The 23,940-nt window shown below is 37.9% G+C and overlaps 1 protein-coding gene across 2 annotated transcripts in view; it reads left to right on the top strand.

The window, feature by feature from the left end:
* The first annotated feature begins 346 nt into the window (after positions 1-346).
* LOC149842166 (uncharacterized) overlaps positions 347-23,940 on the top strand; it is a 65,384-nt gene continuing 41,790 nt past the window's right edge. Inside the window, exons 1-5 of one of the 2 annotated variants that reach the window (XM_089998964.1) lie at positions 347-606; positions 698-902; positions 6,322-6,523; positions 7,099-7,292; positions 7,959-8,112. In XM_089998964.1, coding sequence (XP_089855090.1) covers positions 453-606; positions 698-902; positions 6,322-6,523; positions 7,099-7,292; positions 7,959-8,112 — 909 coding nt within the window. In that variant the 5' untranslated portion in view covers positions 347-452. The remainder of the gene's footprint in view (positions 607-697; positions 903-6,321; positions 6,524-7,098; positions 7,293-7,958; positions 8,113-23,940) is intronic. The other variant, XM_089998963.1, reaches the window with a different exon arrangement.

The raw sequence follows: 23,940 nt of genomic DNA, 5'->3' as shown, positions 1-23,940 counted from the left end.
TTTTACCATTAATTTTAAATAGGGTCTCACGTTTTTGAAATTCCAAATAAGGGCAAAACTTTTCTAAAAACTACCAAACAAGTGTTTGTATTTACTAATTGTCTTTTAATGGATTAAATCGTAAATCAATTCACAAGAATAACCTTCTTCATTAAGGGCACGTGTCACATAAAGTTTGGGCTTCATGCAGAAACACACCTAAGTGCAAAAGGTTAGCCCCTAAATGGAAATTTTAAAAAAATTATGGAGCCATTTAACCTTGTAGCTTCCATTTTTGCAGCCCGTTATTTCCTTTTCCCGCAAGACCCCAAAAAGTTATAAAAGAGCATCATAGTGATTGGGCCGAAGACATCTTTCTTTCCCCCTTTCCTGTCTGAGTTATTGGGCCACATTGCAAAGCCCAAATTTCCTCCTTTCTATTAATCAATCAACGGGAGAGAAGGGAACAACAGATGATGAAAAAGAAGACGGAAGCGTCCCTCTTCTTCTTCTTCTTCTTCTTCTTTGCCCGCCACACGGCCGCTCAACAGTGCAAGGCATGGCTCGTCCAATCCATCCCTACCGACATGCCCCATCTCGCACGTGTGCCCGGCGTTCTCTCCACCGGTGCTCCCTCTCTATATCTCTCTCCGGCTCATCGATTCATTTTTTTCTTCTTTTTAGTTATCGTTCTCGTGTTTTGTAAATTGATGAGCAGAGGAGGTTTTCCGGTGGCTGGCCGGGAACGCGACGGAGAAATTGGACATGATCGTACAGTACTGGCAGTTCGCGGCATCGCCGGAGAACCCGAAATCTGGAGATTACGGCTACTCCGACGAGGAGATGAAGAGGTTCGGGGCTGATGCTGGCGCATCCGTTTACCGAGCGATCGAAGACGCTGCCGATCGCAACGTCCGCGTTAGGTACAAAACCTTGATCTGGTTCGGGTAGCAATGGGATAAGCAATATTGTTAATTTTATCTACGCGGGAAGCAGTTCTAAAACCACCAGCTTATCTTTCTTTCATTTTTATTTTTTATTTTAAATTAAAGTTGGGTTATAAGCTCGCGGGATCCAAACCCGATTATGATAATGCGGTTTGGCCTCAAGGTCAGCTCATCTTTTTCACTTGAAAGTCAATAGCTCATCTTTTTTCACTTAAAGTCAATAGATTTTGTCTGTTTTTAGAGGATCCAGTACTACAGGGTCTTATATCTCTAGTCTTAACCAGATATTGAAGTCCATTATGAGATTAGAGTCAGATCCAAATCCATATTGGACCATATATTTAAAAATTACATCCATTATCTGGTCAAGACTGACCTGATCCATATCGAACTCATTTGCATCGAGGAGAGAGATAGAGACAGAGAGAGTTGAGCCAGCTGGTTAAGATCTGAGTCAGGATTCATATCCAAGCATCTGAGTAAGATTGAGGGAGACTTAGTTGCGTGAATGAGCTGGATTTGGACCCATGAGTGCGATTTGATTGATCATAAGTGTCACCATCTCTTCTATTAGATTATATCTCATTTTGTTTAAGAATATATGGCCATAAGGTAATCATTGAGAATTGTCATATATAATGGATACAAGAAAATAACTATAAATCCAAAGAAAGCAACCCTCAAGTAGAAGGGGGCATTTCTCCTCTGAGCACACCTCAATCCAGCACCCTTTGATGGAAAGAGTAGAAAACAAACATTCAAAAAGGATAAGTGCTCATGGTGATTTATCGTGTAACTGCTTACGCCCTTCTATTCGGGTTCACCCTCTTTCACAAAATCTAACAATCTTAAAGTTGTTTAAATCAATGTTGTCAACTAGGGATTCGGGTCAGATCTAGGCATCACCTAATCTGACTAATCAGACTTAGATTTGGATTTGGATAAAAAAGATAACCGAATCCAGACCTGAATAGTGTAAAACCCGATATTTACACTTATTCAATGCAACATTAATACCAAGTCTGAATCCGATTTTTAATAGGATCTGGATTTGGCTATCGAATCTGATTATTTGGATTTGGATTTGGATTTGGATAAAGTTGTGATATTTTCAAAATATGGCAATATTGTAACAACGTTAGCCTTTTTTATAGTTTTTTTTAACATTATCTCGATATACTTGGGGCTTATGGGAGAATTGCAATATTGTCTCTAAGTTGAATACCTGGGACCTATGTCCAAAATATTGCCGACATTTTGAAAATATCGTTATTTTATTGTGATATTTAAAGGCTGACATAATACACGAGCACATGATATTTTATAGTATCTTTTATATTATTTTGTATTTCATATTTTCATATATGCCAATATTTTTCCTGAGATTTTCTCGAGAAAAACCAGATTGTTTAAAATAACGGGAGATTTTTCCTCACCAACATTTTTCACATTTAAAGAGTTTTTTTTGACATGTCTTGGGGCATCATTGTAGCACAAAGAGCAATATTATACTGATTTGTGCGTGGTCAGCTGTGTCTGACGATAGAATGAAGTTTGAAGTTTGCACTCATCATCATCAATCAGGCCGCCCCAAGAGGGACATACTCTTTGTTGTATATCTCTTTGTTGTGGCTGAACAACAACAACAACTACAACTACAACTACGCCTTCATCCCAAAACAATTGGGGTCGGCGATATGAACCAACAAAGAAAATCATTCTGGGTCTTCCACAAGAATCCTTCTCTTCCATTCATTTCTATCCAATGCCATGTCCTCAGTGAGGTTCAAAGCATTCATATCCTTTCCTATCACCTCCATCCATGTCTTCCTAGGCCTACCTCGACCTCTTTTAACTAATATATTTTCCCATTTCTCCATCCTTCTAACTGGAGCATCATTAGGCCTTCGTCGAATATGTCCTAACCACCGTAAACGATTCTCTCTCATCTTATTTTCAATGGGTGCAATGCCTACCTTCTTACGTATCTCCTCGTTCCGAATCTTATCTTTTATTGTATTTCCACACATCCATCTCAGCATACGCATCTCAGCTACACTCATTTTTTGAATATGATGTCTCTTGGCAGCCCAACATTCCGTACCATATAGTAAAGCGGGCCTAATAGTCGTCCTATAAAACTTTCCCTTCAACCGCAATGGCATTCTACGATCGCACAACACTCCAGTTACACTCTTCCATTTCATCCACCCAACCTTTATCCTATGATTTACATCTCCATCAATTTCTCCATACTTTTGAATGATAGATCCCAAATATTTGAAACAGTCATCCACCTGTATTTCTTGCTCACCAAGCTTCACTACACTCGCATCACTACTTCGTTGCTTACTAAATCGACATTCCATGTATTCTGTCTTAGTCTTACTCAACTTAAAACCTCTTGCTTCCAATGTCTGTCTCCATAATTCTAGCTTAGCATTAACCCCAACTCTAGACCCATCAATCAAAACAATATCATCAGCAAACAATATACACCACGGCACATTTTCTTGAATTGATCTCGTAAGCTCATCCATCACTATAGCAAATAGGAAAGGGCTTAAAGCAAATCCTTGATGTAACCCAACCCTTATAGGAAAATTGGTTGTCACCCCTCCACAAGTGCGGACATTGGTTACTACTCCTTCATACATATCTTTAATTATACTAATGTACTTGAGAGAAACACCTTTCTTCATCATTGTCCACCAGAGAACGTCCCTAGGTACTCTATCGTAAGCCTTCTCCAAATCAATAAAAACCATATGCAAATCTTTGTTCCTCTCTCTATTTCTCTCAATAAGTTGTCTAAGAAGATGTATAGCTTCCATAGTAGATCTTCCAGGCATAAAACCAAATTGATTCTCCGATATCATGACAACCTTCCTCAACCTAGACTCAATCACCCTCTCCCAAAGTTTCATAGTATGACTCATGAGTTTTATACCACGATAGTTTGTGCAATCTTGTATATCACCCTTATTCTTATATAGAGGCACCAAAGTACTCTTCCTCCACTCATTAGACATCTTATTTGTCCGCCAAATCTTGTTAAAAAGATTTGTCAACCATTCTAAACCTTTCTCTCCCAAGCATTTCCAAGCCTCGATAGGTATACCATCTGGGCCAACTGCCCTTCTTGATTTCATTTTCTTCAAAGCCTCTGCAATTTCTTTCTTTTGAATCTTGCGCATGAAGTCACGATTCATCTCATGAAAAGGAATGGAAAAGTCTCCAAGATCCTGAACATGACTTTCATTAAATAGCTTATCAAAATAATCTTTCCATCTCTCCTTAATCTCTTTATCTTTGACTAAAACCCTTTGCGTTTCATCTTTGATACATCTAACCATACCCAGATCCCTCGATTTTTTATCTCTTATTTTTGCAATCCTATAAATATCATTCTCACCCTCTTTGGTATCCAACTTGTCATAAACCTCCCTATATACCTTATCCCTCGCGTTCCGAACTACTTTTTTAGCTTCCTTCTTTGCTATCATATACTTCTCCAAATTCTCATTATCACGACTTTTACTTAGATTTCTATAACACTCTCTTTTAATCTTAATAGCTAATTTGACATCCTCGTTCCACCACGATGTATCCTTACCTAGCGGTGCACCGCCTTTAGACTCACCCAATACCTTCTTAACCACCTTTCTCATGCCACCCGCTATCTTATTCCACATAGATTCTGAATCCTCCTCGAGACACCAATCAACTTCCTTAACTACCCGCTCTACAAACATTCCTTGTTTAGCTCCTTTCAGTGCCCACCACTTAATTCTAGGATCTATCCTATGTCTATCCCTTTTGCGGCATTGTCTAATTCTAAGATCTAAAATTAAGTCTCTATGTTGTGTAGCTACACTTTCTCCCGGTATAACCTTACAATCGATGCAACAACCCCTATCTCTCTTTCTAAGTAGGAAAAAATCTATCTGACTCGTATTAACCCTACTTTTAAATGTTACTAGGTGAGACTCCCTCTTCCTAAACCAAGTGTTTGCTAAGATCATATCATAGGACAAACCATAATCTAAAATCCTTTCTCCACTATCGTTTCTTTCTCCTATACCATAGCCTCCATGGGTACTCTCAAATCCATCCCTACTAATGCCTACATGCCCATTAAGGTCACCGCCGATGAAAAGCCTTTCTCCATAAGATATCCCTTGTACTACTCCATCTAAATCTTCCCAAAATTGACACTTAGTGGAATCATCTAAACCTACTTGAGGTGCATAAACACTAATAATATTAATAATATCCGTACCTAATACTAATTTAATAAGTAAAATCCTATCACCCTTCCTACGGACCTCAACTACATTATCTATAAACTCACGACTCATAACAATCCCTACTTCATTCCTATTCCTATTTATTCCTGTATACCAAATCTTATATCCCCAAGGTTCTATCACTTTTGCTTTCTCACCTACCCATTTGGTCTCTTGTAGACATAAAATATCAATCTTTCTCCTACACATAACATCTACTAACTCTACCAACTTACCAGTTAAAGACCCTATGTTCCAAGTGGCCAACCTAATTTTATGGTCTTGGACTAACTTTTTTACCCCCACCCGTCCAACAAAGTGAGGGAACCCTTGCCTATTTGACACCACACCCGGGCGCCGGTGTGACGCGTCGCTTCCGGGCGACGACCTAGCAACCCTTGCCCATTTAACACTGCCTCCGGGCCTATAGAGTACAGCGCGTCGCTCAGTAGGGAACGCCCCAACGAAATTCTCATATTGGTTCATATTCATAGAGTATGACTAAGTTTTTATGCTGGCTGTCACAGGCCTACCGCAACCCTCCTCCTTTATCCGGGCTTGGGACCGGCAGTGTATAACTAAACAGTTATACACAGGCGGAGTTTTTTGTTGTGGCTGAACGAGGAACATATTCTTGTCAATAATGGATTTTGTATGGCGTGCTAATTGTCTAACTTGGAGTCTAAATGTGGCAGGACTGCAGTGAATATAGACAAATGAAAGATCAGATTTTGCTTCACCAAAATCACCCAAGTATTTCGGATTTAACTTATCATGAAATGTAAAAGAATTGGTACCTTGTAAAGGGAGAGACCCTCAAATATAGTAGCACTGTAGCAGTAACGGTGACAAAGCAAACCTGGGGAGTTTCCAAGCATAAAAAGGGTGTTCCTGAAGATTTGATGTGGAAAATGCTTTTCTTTTAGACAAGTAAAATTCATTAATATAGATACTCAAGTTCTCATGCATAGTTTTCAAATTATTGTTGAACATCTTGATAGAAATTCCATAGGATTCAGCTTGAATGTTAAAAAAGAATAATATTATCCTTTTTGAATTCTAATAAATATATATGGCTTCCAGGATAGTAATAACCTTTTAAATAGGATTGTGCAGCACTCTGGAGTTTATCCAGATTATTGTAATGAATCATCCGAACTAGCTTCTGGGAGGCCTAATGTAGAAAACGTTACTTTATTGCTTGGTGATTGGTGGGGATCTGGTATTGTGCACGCCAAAGTGTGGATAGCAGATGGAAAAGACATTTATATTGGATCTGCCAACAATGACTGGAAGTCTCTTACTCAGGTACCTCAATTAATATGTGGTCTTTTTATCAAGGATTCCTTCTATCAATCTCATTACCTAAATCTGCTGCTTGCATCTCAATATCCTTGGCACAACTAATGCTAACCTCTACCGTAGTGCTATTTTCTTTTTTTTTCACTTTCTTTATTCAAAAGAATAGTAAACATGGAAAAGCGCTCACTACTGCAACTTATATCATGTCAAAAAATCATGAATTTGCTGTCAACGTGAATGAGCATTATGTTGCTTTCAACTGGATTTTACTGAAGATGAATCATGGAGTGATACATAATTCAGGCTTGAAATGCGTCAACCTGGCTATTATTCTTATCGTTGCATTATTAACAAAAAGATATTGATAAAGAAAATCAACTCTTTTGTCTGAATGTCCATCTTTCATGCCTTCCTTTTATTGTTGATTTTCTCTTGTTGTTTTCCCTGTCATACTAACCTGCATGCTTAATTTCAATCGGATTAATGCTTTTGCATGAGTGAGCTATTTTAATGGGATAGTTTGCAATTTCCACACGATCGTGTGTTAGTAATATGTTTTTTGATGGATAATCATATGTTAGGTGAAAGAGGTTGGAGTTTATCTTGTAAATTGCCAACCTATAGCAAAGAAAGTTGAGATCTACTTTCAGAACCTCATTCAACTTGCCTCTTTGAATTCTTCCACATACTCTAAAAGAATTTGGGACAGTGAGTGGCAAGTTCACAGAAATGTCCCATGCTGGTCACATTTTGTGAATGCTCGCGAGAGATGCAGGTACACTACTCATGTGTATTAGTTTCATTACATTCATGGCGATTTGAACTCATACTATTGTCTTCTTAACAGAGGCATGCTCATTTTACGAATACTGTTTCTAATATGTCCAACATGCCCCCTTTCATATCCTTGAGTATTTAGGGTTGCTAAGTTGTGCTGAATGAATCATTCCCTTGGTGTATTTCGTATCATTCATTTGCAAGGGAATGATTCATTTGCTTGAAAACTGTAACTTGGTATTCGTAATGTCAAAGAAAATGGTATTTAATACAGTTAGACCCCTTTTCGATGTCATCTCATATAGTTTCCAGTATTTGTAATGATTAATCTTTAAAAATATATATGTTCCCTGATTAATTTTTACACAAATAAATGGGCCAACTTGAAGCCATTTGTTTAAACTGCTCTTTTGCAAGTTGAGAGATGGTATGAGAAATAGTCTTTGTAAAACTAAATAGTGTTCTTTGTTAGAAATGTTCCATGTGCAAGTCAATCTTGTTTGCATTCACATAACGAATTTCATGTATATTATATGGCATGTATATTGAAGAATTTGCTGAAAAAGTAGGGAAGGATATTGTGCTAGGAATATACCATAATGTCATGCTTGAATATCTTATCGAAGTCTTGTGTTTTAATCTGCTAACCTTATATAAAATACAGGTCACCACTTCCTGGAATTGTTAAGACCCCTCATGTTGTTGGCTATCCAGCTTTGTCAGATCCTTACATGTTTCATGTGCCAATGGATACACCTGGATACGATCATAACACTTCTCAGCACCACTCAAGCTATGTTTCCTTTTCACCTCCAGAGGTAATTATTAGATCCATAATCTGTGTTTGGGGAAGTTGAGAAGTTTATGTGTGGGTTCTGATTGATTGCATGTTTATCTTTTTTAATATCATTGTTTACTCTTAGTTTTGAGTAAAAGCTCCTTTATCTTTGCAAGTATGATTTTGCCATTTCGGAATTTTTTTGGTGAAAATTAGATGCAGGATTGTCACATACTGAATGAAATGGTTAATATAACTACCTTTGTTCTGCATAACACTTTAGTTTTAGCAAGACCAATTTCTTGAAACAAGTGAAACTTGTTTCTTTTGCAAGGAAATGTTGAACATTATTTTATACTCAAGCAGCATAGTGTTTTACTCCTCAAGTAGTTCAGTAACTTTGCCAGCATATGCAGCCACAAACATTTTATGTTTTGGACCATGTCCTGTCATATAATTTACATGCATATGTTTTCAATAAAAAATAGAACAATTGCAGCTGGCTGATTGCAAAACATCTTTATCCGATTGAAGAAATCAATAACATTGGAATTTTGTTCTTGTTAACTCGCTAAATTCACTCTTCAAATGATATACTTAGGAGTTAAAATATGTTCAAATTGTGTGTGTGATAGCTATGCGAAGTGGGTTGCAACACTGGGGTCAGAGTACGCTGGATCATAGGAGCCGACCAGGGAAGGTCACCAGGATGGGGGTGGCAACAATAGGGATGTGCAGGGGAAGGCACTGGGTAGAAAGGATGCTAGGGTGGTGTGAGGGCTGATGAGGAAGTCAGGAGCATGAGAGGGAGATGGGAGAGAGGGAGTGGGAAGGATGGAATATGAGAGAGAGAGAGAGAGAGAGAGAGAGAGAGAGAGAGAGAGAGAGAGAGAGAGAGAGAGAACTAGGTGGTGTGAGATGTGGGATTGTGAGAGAGAGAGAGAAGGGGGATAATGCAAAGTGGGGTTAGGGAGTCTTCTCCTTCCAAGGAAGGAGACCTATTTTACTAGGAAAGTAGGCCAAGAAAGGGAAATAAACCTCTCAAAAGATAACTCTTATTCAGATCTAATCAAATGCTAGATTACATGAGCCTTTTATAGAAAAAGAGGCAAATTCAAATGTTCAAATGGGAGGCCCAGGTTAGCCGTCCATATCCAGGAGAGATCCTCTCTCCTCAAATCCCATTTTGCCCATAAAAGGGCATGAAACCCAGTGGAGGACAAAAATGCCTCCATAAAGCACATTAATTTGAATTCTTGCCTGAATTGCCCCTGCCTCTCCTTTCTAATGCCTCTACTGACCTTATTTGCAAAGGTCTGAATTATCCCTTATTCTCTATACACCCACATGGATCAGCAGACCCATTTATCTAACAGGGATATCCAGATCCAAGTAAAAGAAAACACTAAATAGTGCAACATGAATGTCTTGGGCTGGGCTGCTATCAGTGTGCAAAACCTGCTAAAGTTTAGCTTATTGAAAAAAAAAACTGCTCAATTGTAGTGACTCTACTAGCAGGAATATGAGCCAATACCTCACGAAAAAGAATAGTAGTGATATACTCCATCACTTATTAACCATTCTTATGCTGGCTGATGTACTTTGAACTAGAAATTAGTGACTCTTGATTGGAAGCTCCTTTCTTTGCATCCTCTTTCTGCATGAATTCTTGATGATCAAGATCAAATCCATCAAGGTACCCTATCAAGTTATGACTACTAATAAAAGAAATAATTTGCTTTTCCATGTCATGAAATCAAGATTCAATCACAAGCTGAGCAAAGAATTAAGAATATATGGATGATGATGAACCCAAAGCCACAAGTACAATGAAATATGAAACAAGATTCAAACAGGATATCAGTTTTTTTTTTCAAGAAAATTAATTGGGATAATGGCTGTGCAAGGAGCAACGAAGGAATATATGGTTTTCAACTTCGTTAGATGCTAAATTCTGTAATGAAATGGTGGTCTTCAACAAATGCACAAATAACTCACAAACAAGTGTCTATTGGAGACACTACAAGCATGACCCTTGAAAGGGTATAAAGGGAAGAACACTTGAAAAATAAATAATACTTTATTCATGAACAAAATGCTTAAGAAGCATGGTTATTTACATTGAAGGGGTTCACCCCTATATATACAAAACAATGGGAGAGAGAGGAGAGCTCATTTTGAGCTCTCAAAAAAGAGACGTTGGATTCCAACGTCTCTTAATATAGCTGTTGGACTACAGTCCAACAACATTTATTATTATAGCTGTTGGACTATAGTCCAACAGCATTTATTATAGCTGTTGGACTATAGTCCAACAACATTTATTATAGCTGTTGGACTACAGTCCAACAGCTACTTGCACAGTCAAGTTCCAACAGGAACTTGACTGGATCAAAATATCTAGTTTCTATTGAACTAGATGCTAAAAAAGAAAATAGAAAAAATAGAAAAAGAAAATAATAAAAGAAAATATAATAATATTAAATAATATATATATATATATATATATATATTGCAGTTTACATTTTAACACTTCCTTTCAAACTTACGGTACAATGAGCGAAAGTTTGTCTAAGAGGAAGTGAAATCTGGGAGCAGCGAGAGGCTTGGTGAAGAAGTCTGCTAATTGATATTCTGATGTAACATATGGCAGATCAATGGTTCCATGTAAGTATTCCTCTCTGACATAGTGACAGTCCATCTCAATGTGTTTAGTGCGCTCATGGAATGTCCGGTTGCTTGCAATGTAGATCGCACTTTTGTTGTCACAGCACATCTTTGAAGCTTGCGTTGCTTTAGCTCCCATATCTGCTAGCAATCGTCTGAGCCAAACAACCTCCATAGTGGTGGTTGCCATGGCTCTGTATTCAGCTTCGGTGGAGGAAAGAGAGACTTTCTGCTGCTTCTTGCACCTCCACGAAATTAAGGTTTCACCTAGGAACACACAAAAACCAGTAGTTGAGTGTCTATTATTGGGATCACCTCCCCAGTCAGCATCAGTATATGCAATTAAATTTAATGAAGATGAAGCAGACAAGAAGAGTCCTCGTGAAAGAGAGGATTTTAAGTATCTAATAATACGCAAAATCGCTCCCATGTGCACGGAGGTGGGAGCATGCTGAAACTGACTAACTGTATGAACCGCATGAGTTATATCTGGCCTAGTAATGGAAAGATAAGAAAGAGCTCCAACAAGTTGTCTATAAGGAGTAGGATCATCAAGAAGTTCTCCATCATCAATTTTCATTTTAACATTGACAACTTCTGGAGTGTCTACTTTCTTATCATCTGTAATTCCAGACCTGGAAACGATATCAAGAGCAAATTTAGATTGAGATATCAAATACCCCCGAGGGGAATAAGCAACTTCAATGCCTAAAAAATATCTTAATAAACCTAAGTCAGTCATTTCAAAGTGAGTTTTAAGAAGAGATTTGATATTTGCAACTCCCTGTTTGTCGCCTCCGGTGATGATCATATCGTCCACATAGAGAAGAAGAATAATGATGCCTGCATCAGATTTCTTAACAAACAAAGCAGTGTCAGTTAAACAAGGTTGAAAACCAATATCAAGCATAACATGACTAAATCGGTCATACCAGGCTTTTGGAGCCTGTTTAAGACCATAAAGAGCTTTTTCTAGACGAAGAGCTTTACCCTTAGGGATACTAATACCAGGTGGGGCTTCCATGTATACTTCTTCAACGAGATTCCCATTCAGGAAAGCATTTTTGACATCTAATTGAAAGATAGGCCATGTTCTAATGGAGGCCAAGGCTATTAAAGTTCTAACAGTGGTCATACGGGCCACAGGAGCAAATGTTTCTTCATAATCGATGCCATACTCTTGGGCATATCCTTTTGCTACTAAACGGGCCTTATATCTTTCCAGGGTCCCATCACTTTTGGTTTTGACTTTGTATACCCACCTACAACCTATAGGTTTCTTACCCAGAGGAATATCTTGTATCGTCCAAGTATTGGCCTTTTCTAGTGCATCCAATTCTATTTTCATGGCTTCTATCCATTCTATATGATTTTTTGCTTGAGAATAGGATGATGGTTCAACATATGATTGTATTAATGTAATGGCGGCCCTATACGTGGGTGAAAAAGATTCATAAGACACAAATTTTTCTGGAGGTTTAGAGATTCTAGACGTTCTTCTAGGTGGGACTTCAGAGTATTTTTGTAATGCACATGAAAGATTTTGCTCTCTACGTCTTGAATATTGTAGACTAACATCCCTATGGATTTGCTCTTCATTATCATCATTTTCAACAACAATAGGACTTTGATCATTGTCAAGGTCATATCCAACATCACATTCATTGGATTTTGAAGTTGGATCAATTAAAAACGAGTATTCAGTGACATCCTTGGATTTTTCAAATTCAAAGAAGCTTTCTTTTTCCAAAAAAGATACATTTCTTGACACATATAATTTGTCATTTTGAAAATCGAAACACCTGTAGCCTTTTTGATTATCAGCATATCCTAAAAAGGCACATGGGATTGCACGAGGAGAGAGTTTATCATTTCTGTTGGTGAAAACAAAACATTTGCATCCAAAGACTCTTAATCTAGAATAATCTGGAGTTAAATTAACAAGCTTTTCTATTGGAGTTGTATTCTTTAATGAGGAAGATGGCATCCTATTAATGAGGTAGGTGGCAGTTAGGACCGCTTCAGCCCAAAAACTTTTTGGAACTTGATTTGCAATTAGCAATGTCCTAGTAGTTTCCATAATGTGCCGATGTTTGCGTTCGGCTAGGCCATTCTGTTGTGGAGTGTGTGGACATGATCTTTGATGTGTAATACCATGTAAATTGAGATAGTCTTTGAATTCGTTGGACATAAATTCTCCCCCTGAATCAGTGCGAAAAACAGAAATATCATTTTGAAACTTATTTTTAACCATTTTATGAAATATTTGGAAGTTAGCAAAGACATCAGATTTATGTTTAAGAAAATAAATCCAAGTATGTCTAGAAAAGTCATCAACAAAAATGACATAATATGTATAACCACCTTTGGAAATAACTGGTGCGGGGCCCCAAACATCCGAATGTATTAACTCAAGTGGTCGTGAGGAAACAAAAGTTCTACTAAGAAATGTGTTATCATCGCAAAATTTTTCCCCTCCCTTGCGAGAGAGAAAAGAATTTCGCGAGTCAAACTCGACCAAAGTTTTGAAAATTGTTTTGAAAATTTACTCGCCTCCGTTTTGAAAATTTGCGGGAAAATTCCATGGAATGGGATCCGCCTGTCGGTACGAGGTTCAACCGTTCCTGGCGCCTTTACCAGAGGTAATTGAACCAAGGATCAATTACGTGCTTTAACTTGACTCAAATATCTAAATTATGCTCTATTTTTCCTAGAATGCACAGAGAATCAGGCTTGTGCTATGGAATTTTGAAAATAATGCAAGTTTGAGAAAATATGATGTTTGCTTTGGAAAATTGAAATGCATTTAGAAAAGGACTGGAAAATGCTTGAAAATGGAATTCCTGGGAAAATCATTGAATTTTATTGGAAATCAGAAATTTGCATTGGAAAGTGATTTCTCAGGAAAATTTGAACTTTAGAAAATCGATTTTGAAATTTGGAATTGCTTTTCTGAGAAAATAGATTTGAGAATTCTGAGAAAATCAAGAAATTTATTGGAAAATGACTTTTGAAATGGAAAATGAATTCTCAAGAAAACTGGAAAATATGAGAAAATAAATTTCTAAAAACTTGGGATTTTGAAATTTGAGAATTTGAAAACATAGGAAAATCTTGATTTGAACTTGGGAAATGCTTTGAAATGTCATTTGAAAACTTAGGATTTTGAGAAAATCAGATCCTGAGAAAGACTTGGAAATTCTTGAGAAAATTGAATTTTCTGAAATTGAAATTGGAAAATGAGTTTGAAATAATGCAATTTGAATGATATGAATGAATGAATATGAATTTGAAAAGGGAATTTCATTGAGGAATTGGGAAATCCTTTTAAAACTTTGAAAAATGCAGTGCATTTTGAAGTTAGCCTAAGTGTGTAGGCTGAATGTGGCTAATACGAAGATCATAAATCTTGGTTTTCTTCGTATTCTGACTATGGCCATAAATACGAATCCCACCGAGTTTATAAACTCCATAAAAGCTTGTGCACGTGCCATTCGTGTAAACCATAGTGAATTTGAAACAAATATGCATGAATCATACATCACATATTAAAATTTGCATAAATTAAACTATATGCAATGCAACCCTATTCTAAGCAGAAATGTAACTCTTATTCCAAATTATTACATTTGATGTTACATTGAATTGAAATAAAATAAGAAAATAAAATCTTCTTCTTGAATATTCCTGCAAAACTAGAAAACAAGGTTAGCACAAAAATGTAGGTTTTTCTGAATTTATCCGAAAATATGGGAAATTATCGGATATTATTCAGATATAAACCCAAAATCATACCCCCTTTGATATAAACATGATGAATAATGAATAAATTTCGAAAATAAACTTGAAAATTCGAAATTGGGGTCAAAATGACCAAAATACCCCTGATGACCTTGAAATCAGGGTTTTCTGAAAGAATTTTTGTAAATTTTGGAAATTTGAAAATAAAATGAAATAAATCAAACATAATATGATGAAATATGATGATATGCATGAAATTTTGGGAGAATTAGAAATTGAAATTTCGAAATTTAGGTCAAAATGACCAAAATAGCCCCAATAACAAGACTATGGCCTTGAAACCAGGGTTTTCTGAAATAAATTTTGCAAAATTGAAAAATATGAAATGCAAAGGAGATTAAAATTAACCCTAATATGATTCTACATGCTTATGTACATGATAAAAACCCTAAAATGGCGAAAATATCATAAAATATCGAATTTAACCTGATTTTCGCTTGATTTTCGCTTCTGAATTTAAAGATAAACTAACACATGGAGCAAATGAACTTGGAATTAAACCAAATTTGGCATGGACACCTAAAATAACCCTAGAAACATAATGGAGCTCGAAAATCTATTTTTTTTGTACTTTTAAATATGAAAATTCAAATAAAAACCCTAAATTTTATGATTTTTGCCTAAAATATTGATTCTAAAGGAGATTTAGGATATCAAACTTCCATAAAAATTTCCCAAATTTTATGGGATGACAGAGTACAGTAAGACAAGGATTTGTTCCTTTGACACTTTCTGGTTTTGACCTATGGTCGGAGCTGTACCACTCCGGCAAGTCGGATCGGAATCCGGCGACTCTAGTAAATGAAGGAAACAGATAGGTTTTGGTAGAAAATATGGGAAAAATAGCAGACCGATGGGAAAATGGCTGAAATTGTGGGAAAATGTCCCTGACAAACAGAGGAAGATTTGATATTTTGACACTGTTAGGATTCGGGTTACGGTTTGGAAAAGGCCACACTATTATCAGAGACCTAAATCTCTGGAATTTCTGGACATTGGAATCTGTTAGACAGAAAGAGAAAATCCGGGAAAAATAATGAAACAGATCCAAAACTTCCCAAATTTTGGGAAATGACAGGAAATCATGTTAGGAACAACTTTCATGTTGAAAGTTTTTGCAGACAGGCTATAGATTGAACAGACTCGATGTATTAGGATATGTCTGTACCCTGACACAGGAAAATCAAAATTTTCCCAGGGGTCTGGGAAATCCGATTTTTGACAAAGGTCAAAACTTACTGGAAAAAGCTCAAAATTTCCAGATCATTAGTAGATTCAATCTTGAATCCACTGTGATTTTTATAGAATGATTCGAATCCCACATAAGGGTGAATCCGAAGGTTTTTGTCTGCTAAAGCAGGAATTGAAATTTTTGGATGACAGAAAACCCGATTTAGAGTTTGGTTGGTTTAGAAAGGTTCCGAAACCCGAATTGAATCAAAGTTTTGACAGTACAACAAAGACATGTAAACCTAACTACTCTAAAATTTACAAAATTTTTAAATGCATAAAATCACATAAATTGCTGTATGGACTTTGTCTAAAAACTAAAATTTTACAAATTTTAAACTAAGTAAAGCATGGTTCATATATGAAACGAAATAACTAGCAAAACGAATTAATCTAAGTGCATGCAAACATAAGATGACATGAATCATAAAACTAAAACCTAAATCGAGGAGGATATGATCAATTTAATATTGGCTCTCCAAAATGAGAGATTCGATCCATTGAGTGGACGGATCTTTTCATTTTTTAGCCTACACATAAAGCACAAGTTTTGTATTTATCTATATATATATATGTATATATATATATAGAGAGAGAGAGATTAAATGAGAGTTTTCAACAATATGAAACCAGCTTTGGTCTGATCTCACGTTGTGTTTAAATAAACCATGTGATAAATATCTTAAAAAAAAAAAAATGAAAGCCAAAGGGTAAAGCAACACTTTACCTTGAGAGAGGGCTGGAAGATGGGGATGGCTTGGATGTGGAGCAGCTGCTGCCAGGCGTGAGGGAGGTGTGGCTGTTGGCTGGGAGCTTGAAGGTGATGCTTCCAAGTGGAGACCGGCTGAAGCAAGGTGGAGGCTGCAGCTGTTTGTTGAAGCAGATGGTGGCTTGAACCGGCTAGGCGTGGAGGAGGAGCCATGGCTGGTGTCTTATGTGGTGGCTGCAGTGGCTGTCACGAAGAAAGAAGTTGCTGGTGACTGTTGGCTGGATGGAGATGCAGCAAGAAGAGCTGCAACAATGGAGGCTTCAAAGGGGTAGACGCTACTCCAAAGCCTGCTGGAACCGTAGGTTGAAGGTGGTTGATGGTGTTGAAGAGCTGGAGATGTTGCTGCCTTGGCTGGAGAGAGAAGCTCCTTGGTGGTGCTGTGAGATTTGAAGATGTTGGACTTCAAAGAGATGCAAGAGGGAGCGGCTGAAGAAAGCTTGAAAATGCAGCCATGGAGGCTGCAACTCAAAAGAGAGAGAGAGAGAGAGAGAGAGAGAGAGAGAGAGATGGGGAGGCCGCCGTAGTTCTTTTTTTTTGTTTTTTCTCTTTTGTTTTTGATAACTTAGGTTTTAATAATCTAAACCCTAAGTTTCTAATAATATTAGATGGCTTTGATGAATGACTCTACGTCAATGGCTGCAGCCCTTTTGCTTTGGAAGAAATGGAAAGGGAGTAAGGAAGAAAGGGGAAAGAAGGAAGGGAAGGAAAAGGAAAGAAGAGGGGAAGAAGGAAAAGGAAAGAAAAAGAAGAGGGGGCTGGAAGAACCATACGTGAGTGGAGAGAGAGGAAAGAAAGGAGGAAATAAAGAAAGAAAGAAAGAAAGAAAAGAAAAAGGAAGAAGAAAGAAAGAAAAGAAAGAAAGAAGGAAAGAAAGGAAGGAGGAAAGGGAAAGGAGAGGAGGCTGGAGGTTTGGGTGACCACCTTGTGGGTCCCACCTCACAAAATAAAATAAAATAATAATAAAAATACACAAAAAAATAAAAAGAAAATTGAAAAGAAACACAATTATTTTTTTTTTTAATAAAAGAGAATTGTAAATGAATGGGCCATCTCAGAGCGGGTCCAAATTTTGATTCTAAAATTCATTTTGACGATTAGAGGGGTAAAATAGTCTTTTCAGAAAGTTTCTAGACGAAACGAGCTATTTTTGGCAGTTTTTGAAACGAGCTCGGATTTTGAAGTTTAATAGCTCGTTGCGAAGCAAATTCAGTGTAGAATTCAAAAATTTGAGTTTGAAATAAATCCTGATTATTTCTCGTGAGAAAATATTTCCAAATTTAGACTCCCGGGGGTAAAAATGTTAATTTTGGAAACCCGGGGTTTGAAATTGATTTCTGAAAGCTTTTAAAACTCGATCTGGATTGAAATTTATAAAACTGGAGTTCTGGACTTCGAAAATGAAATGAAATGTGATGAAATGTTATGAAATGCTGAGAAATTATATGAAATGATGAGAAATGACATGAAATGTTATGCGAAATGCTAACCTTGAATAAAGAATTTTGGATGTCACACCCCGATTGACACTTGTACCAGTTTAAAAAGCATTAAAATTGATAAAATTTGCAAAATAGCTCAAGAAATGGTTTTCGGGACTCTACTGGGTCAGAGTGACACTGAAAATTGAAGTTCGAGCTGGATTGAACTGAGATGAGCTAGATTGAGCTGAGTTTTAGAGTTTCAGAACTCAAATGAACTGACTAGGCACTGACTCAACTGACCTTTTCGACTGAATTTTCAAGAAAAGCTGCCATTTTTAGAGAAATGGTACGGAATGATCACTGGAGTGAAGTGAATTATGAACTTGAGCTGAAACAAAGGTCATTAATACTGAGGTGAACTAAAATCGAGGCTCAAACACTAGCTCAACTGACTAAACTTGGCTCAATTTCAGCTAGAAGAGCTAAAATGGACCAAAATGGGCTCCTAGACACTTGGAAATGGTTTTGTACTGAAACTGGAGTGTTTGAACTTCTGGTGAGCTCAAGTTAGACTCTGGGAAACATGACTGACTGAGAATGACTGACTTGGAGACAATTGGCTTGGATTCGAGTGAGAAATGAGCTCATTTTTGAAGAAATGATCCCATTTTGGCAGGAATGGTCAGAAATGAAAATGGCCTGTTCATTGTGAGCTCAGATGAGCTTGAGATGACTGATATTTTAACTGTCCTGAACTGACCAATGAGCTTGGTTGACTCCGACTGACTGGGGTCTGGGATGACCTAGGGGTAAAATGGTAATTTTCCTAATGAAAATGGGTAAAATGGTGATTTTCTGAAACTGACTCGGGGTTTGACTCCTACATTGACCTAACAGGGTTGGCACTGCCTGAGGAGGATTGTTTGAGAATGGATGTGGAAAATTTGGGGTGTTTACAGATGCCCCTCTTTGCTACTAAGCCGGCTTGAAGACGAGCTTAGTGGCAAAGAAAAACACACCAAATTTGACCATAAAAATGCCCCAGTTTGATGGATCTGACTGGGTATGAAGAGATTAGCCTTGATGAAAATGGTAGATATGAAATGAAGAATGAAGAAGAGAAATTTACTTCAAAAAAGTGAGATTCAGGTTTTTTCCCTTAACCTGGATGGGACATGAAATACCTCGTGTAGAAACGAAGCTCAGGTTTAACCCTTAACCTGACCGGGAAATGAAATACCTCATCAAAATGAGGCTCAGGTTTGTACCCTTATCCTGATTGGGCGGAAAATGAAATACCTCATCCGAGGGGGCTCAGGTTTGTACCCTTATCCTGATTGGGCAGAAAATGAAATACCTCATCCGAGGAGGCTCAGGTTTGTACCCTTATCCTGATTGGGCGGAAAATGAGATACCTCATCAAAATGAGGCTCAGGTTTGTACCCTTATCCTGATTGGGCGGGAAATGAAATACCTCATCAAAGGAGGCTCAGGTTTGCACCCTTATCCTGATTGGGCGGAAAATGAAATACCTCATCAAAGGAGGCTCAGGTTTGTACCCTTAACGTGACCGGAAAATGAGATACCTCATCAGAATGAGGCTCAGGTTTGTACCCTTATCCTGATTGGGCGGGAAATGAAATACCTCATCAAAGGAGGCTCAGGTTTGCACCCTTATCCTGATTGGGCGGAAAATGAAATACCTCATCAAAGGAGGCTCAGGTTTGTACCCTTATCCTGATTGGGCAGAAAAATGAAATACCTCATCAAAGGAGGCTCAGGTTTGTACCCTTATCCTGATTGGGCGGAAAATGAAATACCTCATCAAAGGAGGCTCAGGTTTGTACCCTTATCCTGATTGGGCAGAAAATGAAATACCTCATCAAAGGAGGCTCAGGTTTGTACCCTTATCCTGATTGGGCAGAAAATGAAATACCTCATCAAAGGAGGCTCAGGTTTGTACCCTTATCCTGATTGGGCAGAAAATGAAATACCTCATCAAAGGAGGCCCAGGTTTATACCCTTAACCTGATCGGGTAGAAAATGAACGGAATCCTTGAAAGAAGAGACCGTGATGGCACCTTCGGATTTCCGCACAATGAATCCGATAGGGGTTTTGCAAAAAGAAGGAAATTGGGGTCCCTAAAGTTTGAAAAGGGGTTTGATTTTGGGCGCCTCATTGCTGAGACTAAATAACTTTTGAAATTGGTGACCTTTTGCGAGAAAATGATTGGTGGCTTAACCTCAAGCCGAAATTGGACTATCTATGGTGGGACAGTGGGGACACAGGGAAGTGTGCGAATCCGAGAGCCCATGCGCTCAGATTATACCAACAGAAGGGAAGGAATCTTGAAAACTCCCGTTATCAAGTCCTTAAAAGGGATAACAACTGATGTCAGGATGCACCAAAGATGAACCTCAAGCTCTCGCTTCACGCCAGGATAGCTAGAAAATATTGTCAAAATGTTGAAAATTATTGTTGATTCGAAATAATTGAAAGTGATGCACATTGCTTTGAAAATATTCCCTCTTTTCTTCCTGAAGTATTATCTCCGATTGGGCTTAACTTCGTAAAATCAAGATTCGAATTCAAATTGCTTGCAATTGGCTTTCTTTCAAGGAAGCTATCAATTTCCCTGATATGAGCAGAAAAGAGAGTATTCTTGATATTGTGAAAGCAATTTGTGAAAGAATATTGATAATAGAATTTCACAAAATTTAAAGAGGATTCTTTGGCAGTCTGATATCCTGGAATTCTTTCTCATGACGATCTTTCTGCCTACTATTTTTTTTTTGGCAGAATTAGAGCTCTCTTGGGTTTTTGGAGATTACATCATCCTTCATTTTGGAGATGTCTTGACTTTTCTCTCTCTTTTTTTTTTTTAGAAGGGTACGTCACAAACTCCTTCATCTCAGAGATGTTCCGATCCTTCTTTTCTCTCAGGGATTATATTGACGGTTATTGGCTCTTTGGTTGGAAATCTCTTGATGATAGCAGAAATTAAATATCCTTTAGGGTTTGTCGGGAGGCTCATCGCAGTCGCCTTCATCTTGACGGTGCTCTGAACTTTCCCTGGAAGGATCCGTCACAAACTCCGTCATCTTGGAGATGATTCAAATCTTCTTTGGCCCCGGGGGTCTACTCGCCTAATTCGCCTTCATCTTGACGACAGTTGAGAGATCCCTTTTGCAGATATTTAATTGCAGTTTTAGGTGATTGAGGAGATATAGGGATTGAATGGATTTTTCTGTATCACCCAGGATATTTTGACTGCTTTATTTTCCAAGAATGATCTTTAAAAATGTGCCATTGACTGCGATCAATACCGATCACTTATGGCTTTGCAACAACATTGAATTTCCTTTGCTGGCCATATCGAGGATTTATTCTTCATCCTTTTGGTCGGCTAATAGAAAGAATTTGAATTTTGAATCCTTTTTCACGAAAGCTTTCACCTTTCAGAGATAATACTGAAGGTATTCTGAGGTAATGTTTTTGTACAGTAAAAATTTTGAAATCAACAAATATTTAATGACAAATTGGCAAAATGTTCTTGAAATCCTCGGTGAGAGCGAGCATCTGAAGCACAACGCAACGCACCCATGACAAAAAAAATTCTTCTCCTTTCCCCAAAGGAGAAGATTCAGAAATTGGAAATAGGAATTACTCCTCTCTTCCCTGAAGAGGAGGTGTTTGCAAAACGAACTTTCGAAGAGAAATTAAGCTTTCGTCAAAACTTCCTAACATTAGGCTTCTCTTATGGAAAGGGGGCCGGTAATGATGAGGTCGGTGAATTGGTCATGAAGGAACGAGTCCATCACACTCTCCCTGAGAAGAGGGTCCTTCATGATGAAATGGCCTAGTTTGAAATTGCGGTCATAAGGAAAGCGAGCTTCCGTCGAAGCTCTCCCTGAATTAAGGGTTCCTTGTATGGAATTGGAAATTTGTTTTGCAAACGGTTCACATAGACACGAGTCCCTTCAAACTCTCCCTGAAAAGGGGCTAGGTGAACAAAGGATAGCATGCGAAAAGAACGAGCTCCCTCGAACTCTCCCTATAAAAAGGGTCTCTCGCAAGAGAAATTTATTGGAATTGGTATTGGATGACCAAAAGGGTCAAATTTTGGAAATTGGAATTTTGAAATTTGATATTTGAAATTGGAAATTGGAAATTGGAAATTGGAAATTGGAAATTGGAAATTGGAAATTGATAATTGGAAATTGGAAATTGGAAATTAGAAATTGGAAATTGGAAATTGGAAATTGGAAATTGGAAATTGGAAATTGGAAATTGATTGGCTAAAAAGGTCAAAATTGTGAATTGGTTTACTGAGAATGACATGGGTTCTATAGGGATTCCTCCTAAGAACGACATTGGTTCTATTGAGAACGGCATTGGTTTCGCAGGGGTTCGACCTGGGTTCAATAGGGATTCAGCCTAAGAACGACATTGGTTCAATTGAGAACGACATTGGTTCACTAGGAACGACATGGGTTCGATAGGGATTCAGCCTAAGAACGACATTGGTTCAATTGAGAACGACATTGGTTCACTAGGAACAACATGGGTTCGATAGGTATTCAGCCTACGAACAACATTGGTTCAATTGAGAACGACATTGGTTCACTAGGAACGACATGGGTTCGATAGGTATTCAGCCTACGAACGACATTGGTTCAATTAAGAACAACATTGGTTCACTAGGAACAACATGGGTTCGATAGGTATTCAGCCTACGAACAACATTGGTTCAATTGAGAACGACATTGGTTCACTAGGAACGACATGGGTTCGATAGGTATTCAGCCTACGAACAACATTGGTTCAATTGAGAACGACATTGGTTCACTAGGAACGACATGGGTTCGATAGGTATTCAGCCTACGAACGACATTGGTTCAATTAAGAACGACATTGGTTCACTAGGAACGACATGGGTTCGATAGGTATTCAGCCTACGAACGACATTGGTTCAATTAAGAACGACATTGGTTCACTAGGAACAACATGGGTTCGATAGGTATTCAGCCTACGAACAACATTGGTTCAATTGAGAACGACATTGGTTCACTAGGAACGGCATGGGTTCGATAGGTATTCAGCCTACGAACGACATTGGTTCAATTAAGAACGACATTGGTTCACTAGGAACGACATGGGTTCGATAGGTATTCAGCCTACAAACAACATTGGTTCAATTGAGAACGACATTGGTTCACTAGGAACGACATTGGTTCGATAGGTATTCAGCCTACGAACGACATTGGTTCATTTGGAACACTATCAGTTCAATGAAGAACGACTATCAGTTCACTTGGAACACTATCAGTTCAATGAAGAACGACTATCAGTTCGCTTAGAACACTATCAGTTCGATGAAGAACGACTATCAGTTCGCTTGGAATATTATCAGTTCAATGAAGAACGACTATCAGTTCACTTGGAACACTATCAGTTCAATGAAGAACGAGGACTATTATATAGACTTGGATTGCTTCTATGAACGGTTTCAGGATTATCCCCTTATCCTGAACGGGGATAGAAATTGGATGACTCGAAGGTCGAAATTGACATAATTAATATTGAACTTGAATTCTGATGAAAGGTCATCGTGAAGACTGCACCTAAGAGATCGAATAACGCGACCAATGGGCAAGACACCAACACGAGTGTTAGATTTTTAAAGGGTACCAGTACGAGCACTGGATTTTGAAAACGTACCAGTACAAGCATTACGTTTTGAAAGATTACCAGTACGAACGCTGGATTTTGGGAGATTACCAATACGAGCACTGGATTTTGAGAGATTACCAATACGAGCACTGGATTTAGAAGAATTTACCAGCACGAACCTTGGATTTTGAAAATCTTACCAGCACGAACACTGGATTTTTGAAAATTTACCAGCACAAACACTGGATTTAGAAAATTTTTACCAGCACGAACCCTGGATTTTGAAAATCTTTCCAGCACGAACAC

This window comes from Nuphar pumila, chromosome 3 (genome assembly GCF_984573655.1).
Source record: "Nuphar pumila chromosome 3, dmNupPumi1.hap1.1, whole genome shotgun sequence".
Classification (NCBI taxonomy): domain Eukaryota; kingdom Viridiplantae; phylum Streptophyta; class Magnoliopsida; order Nymphaeales; family Nymphaeaceae; genus Nuphar; species Nuphar pumila.
This window is presented reverse-complemented; position numbering and strand designations above follow the sequence as displayed.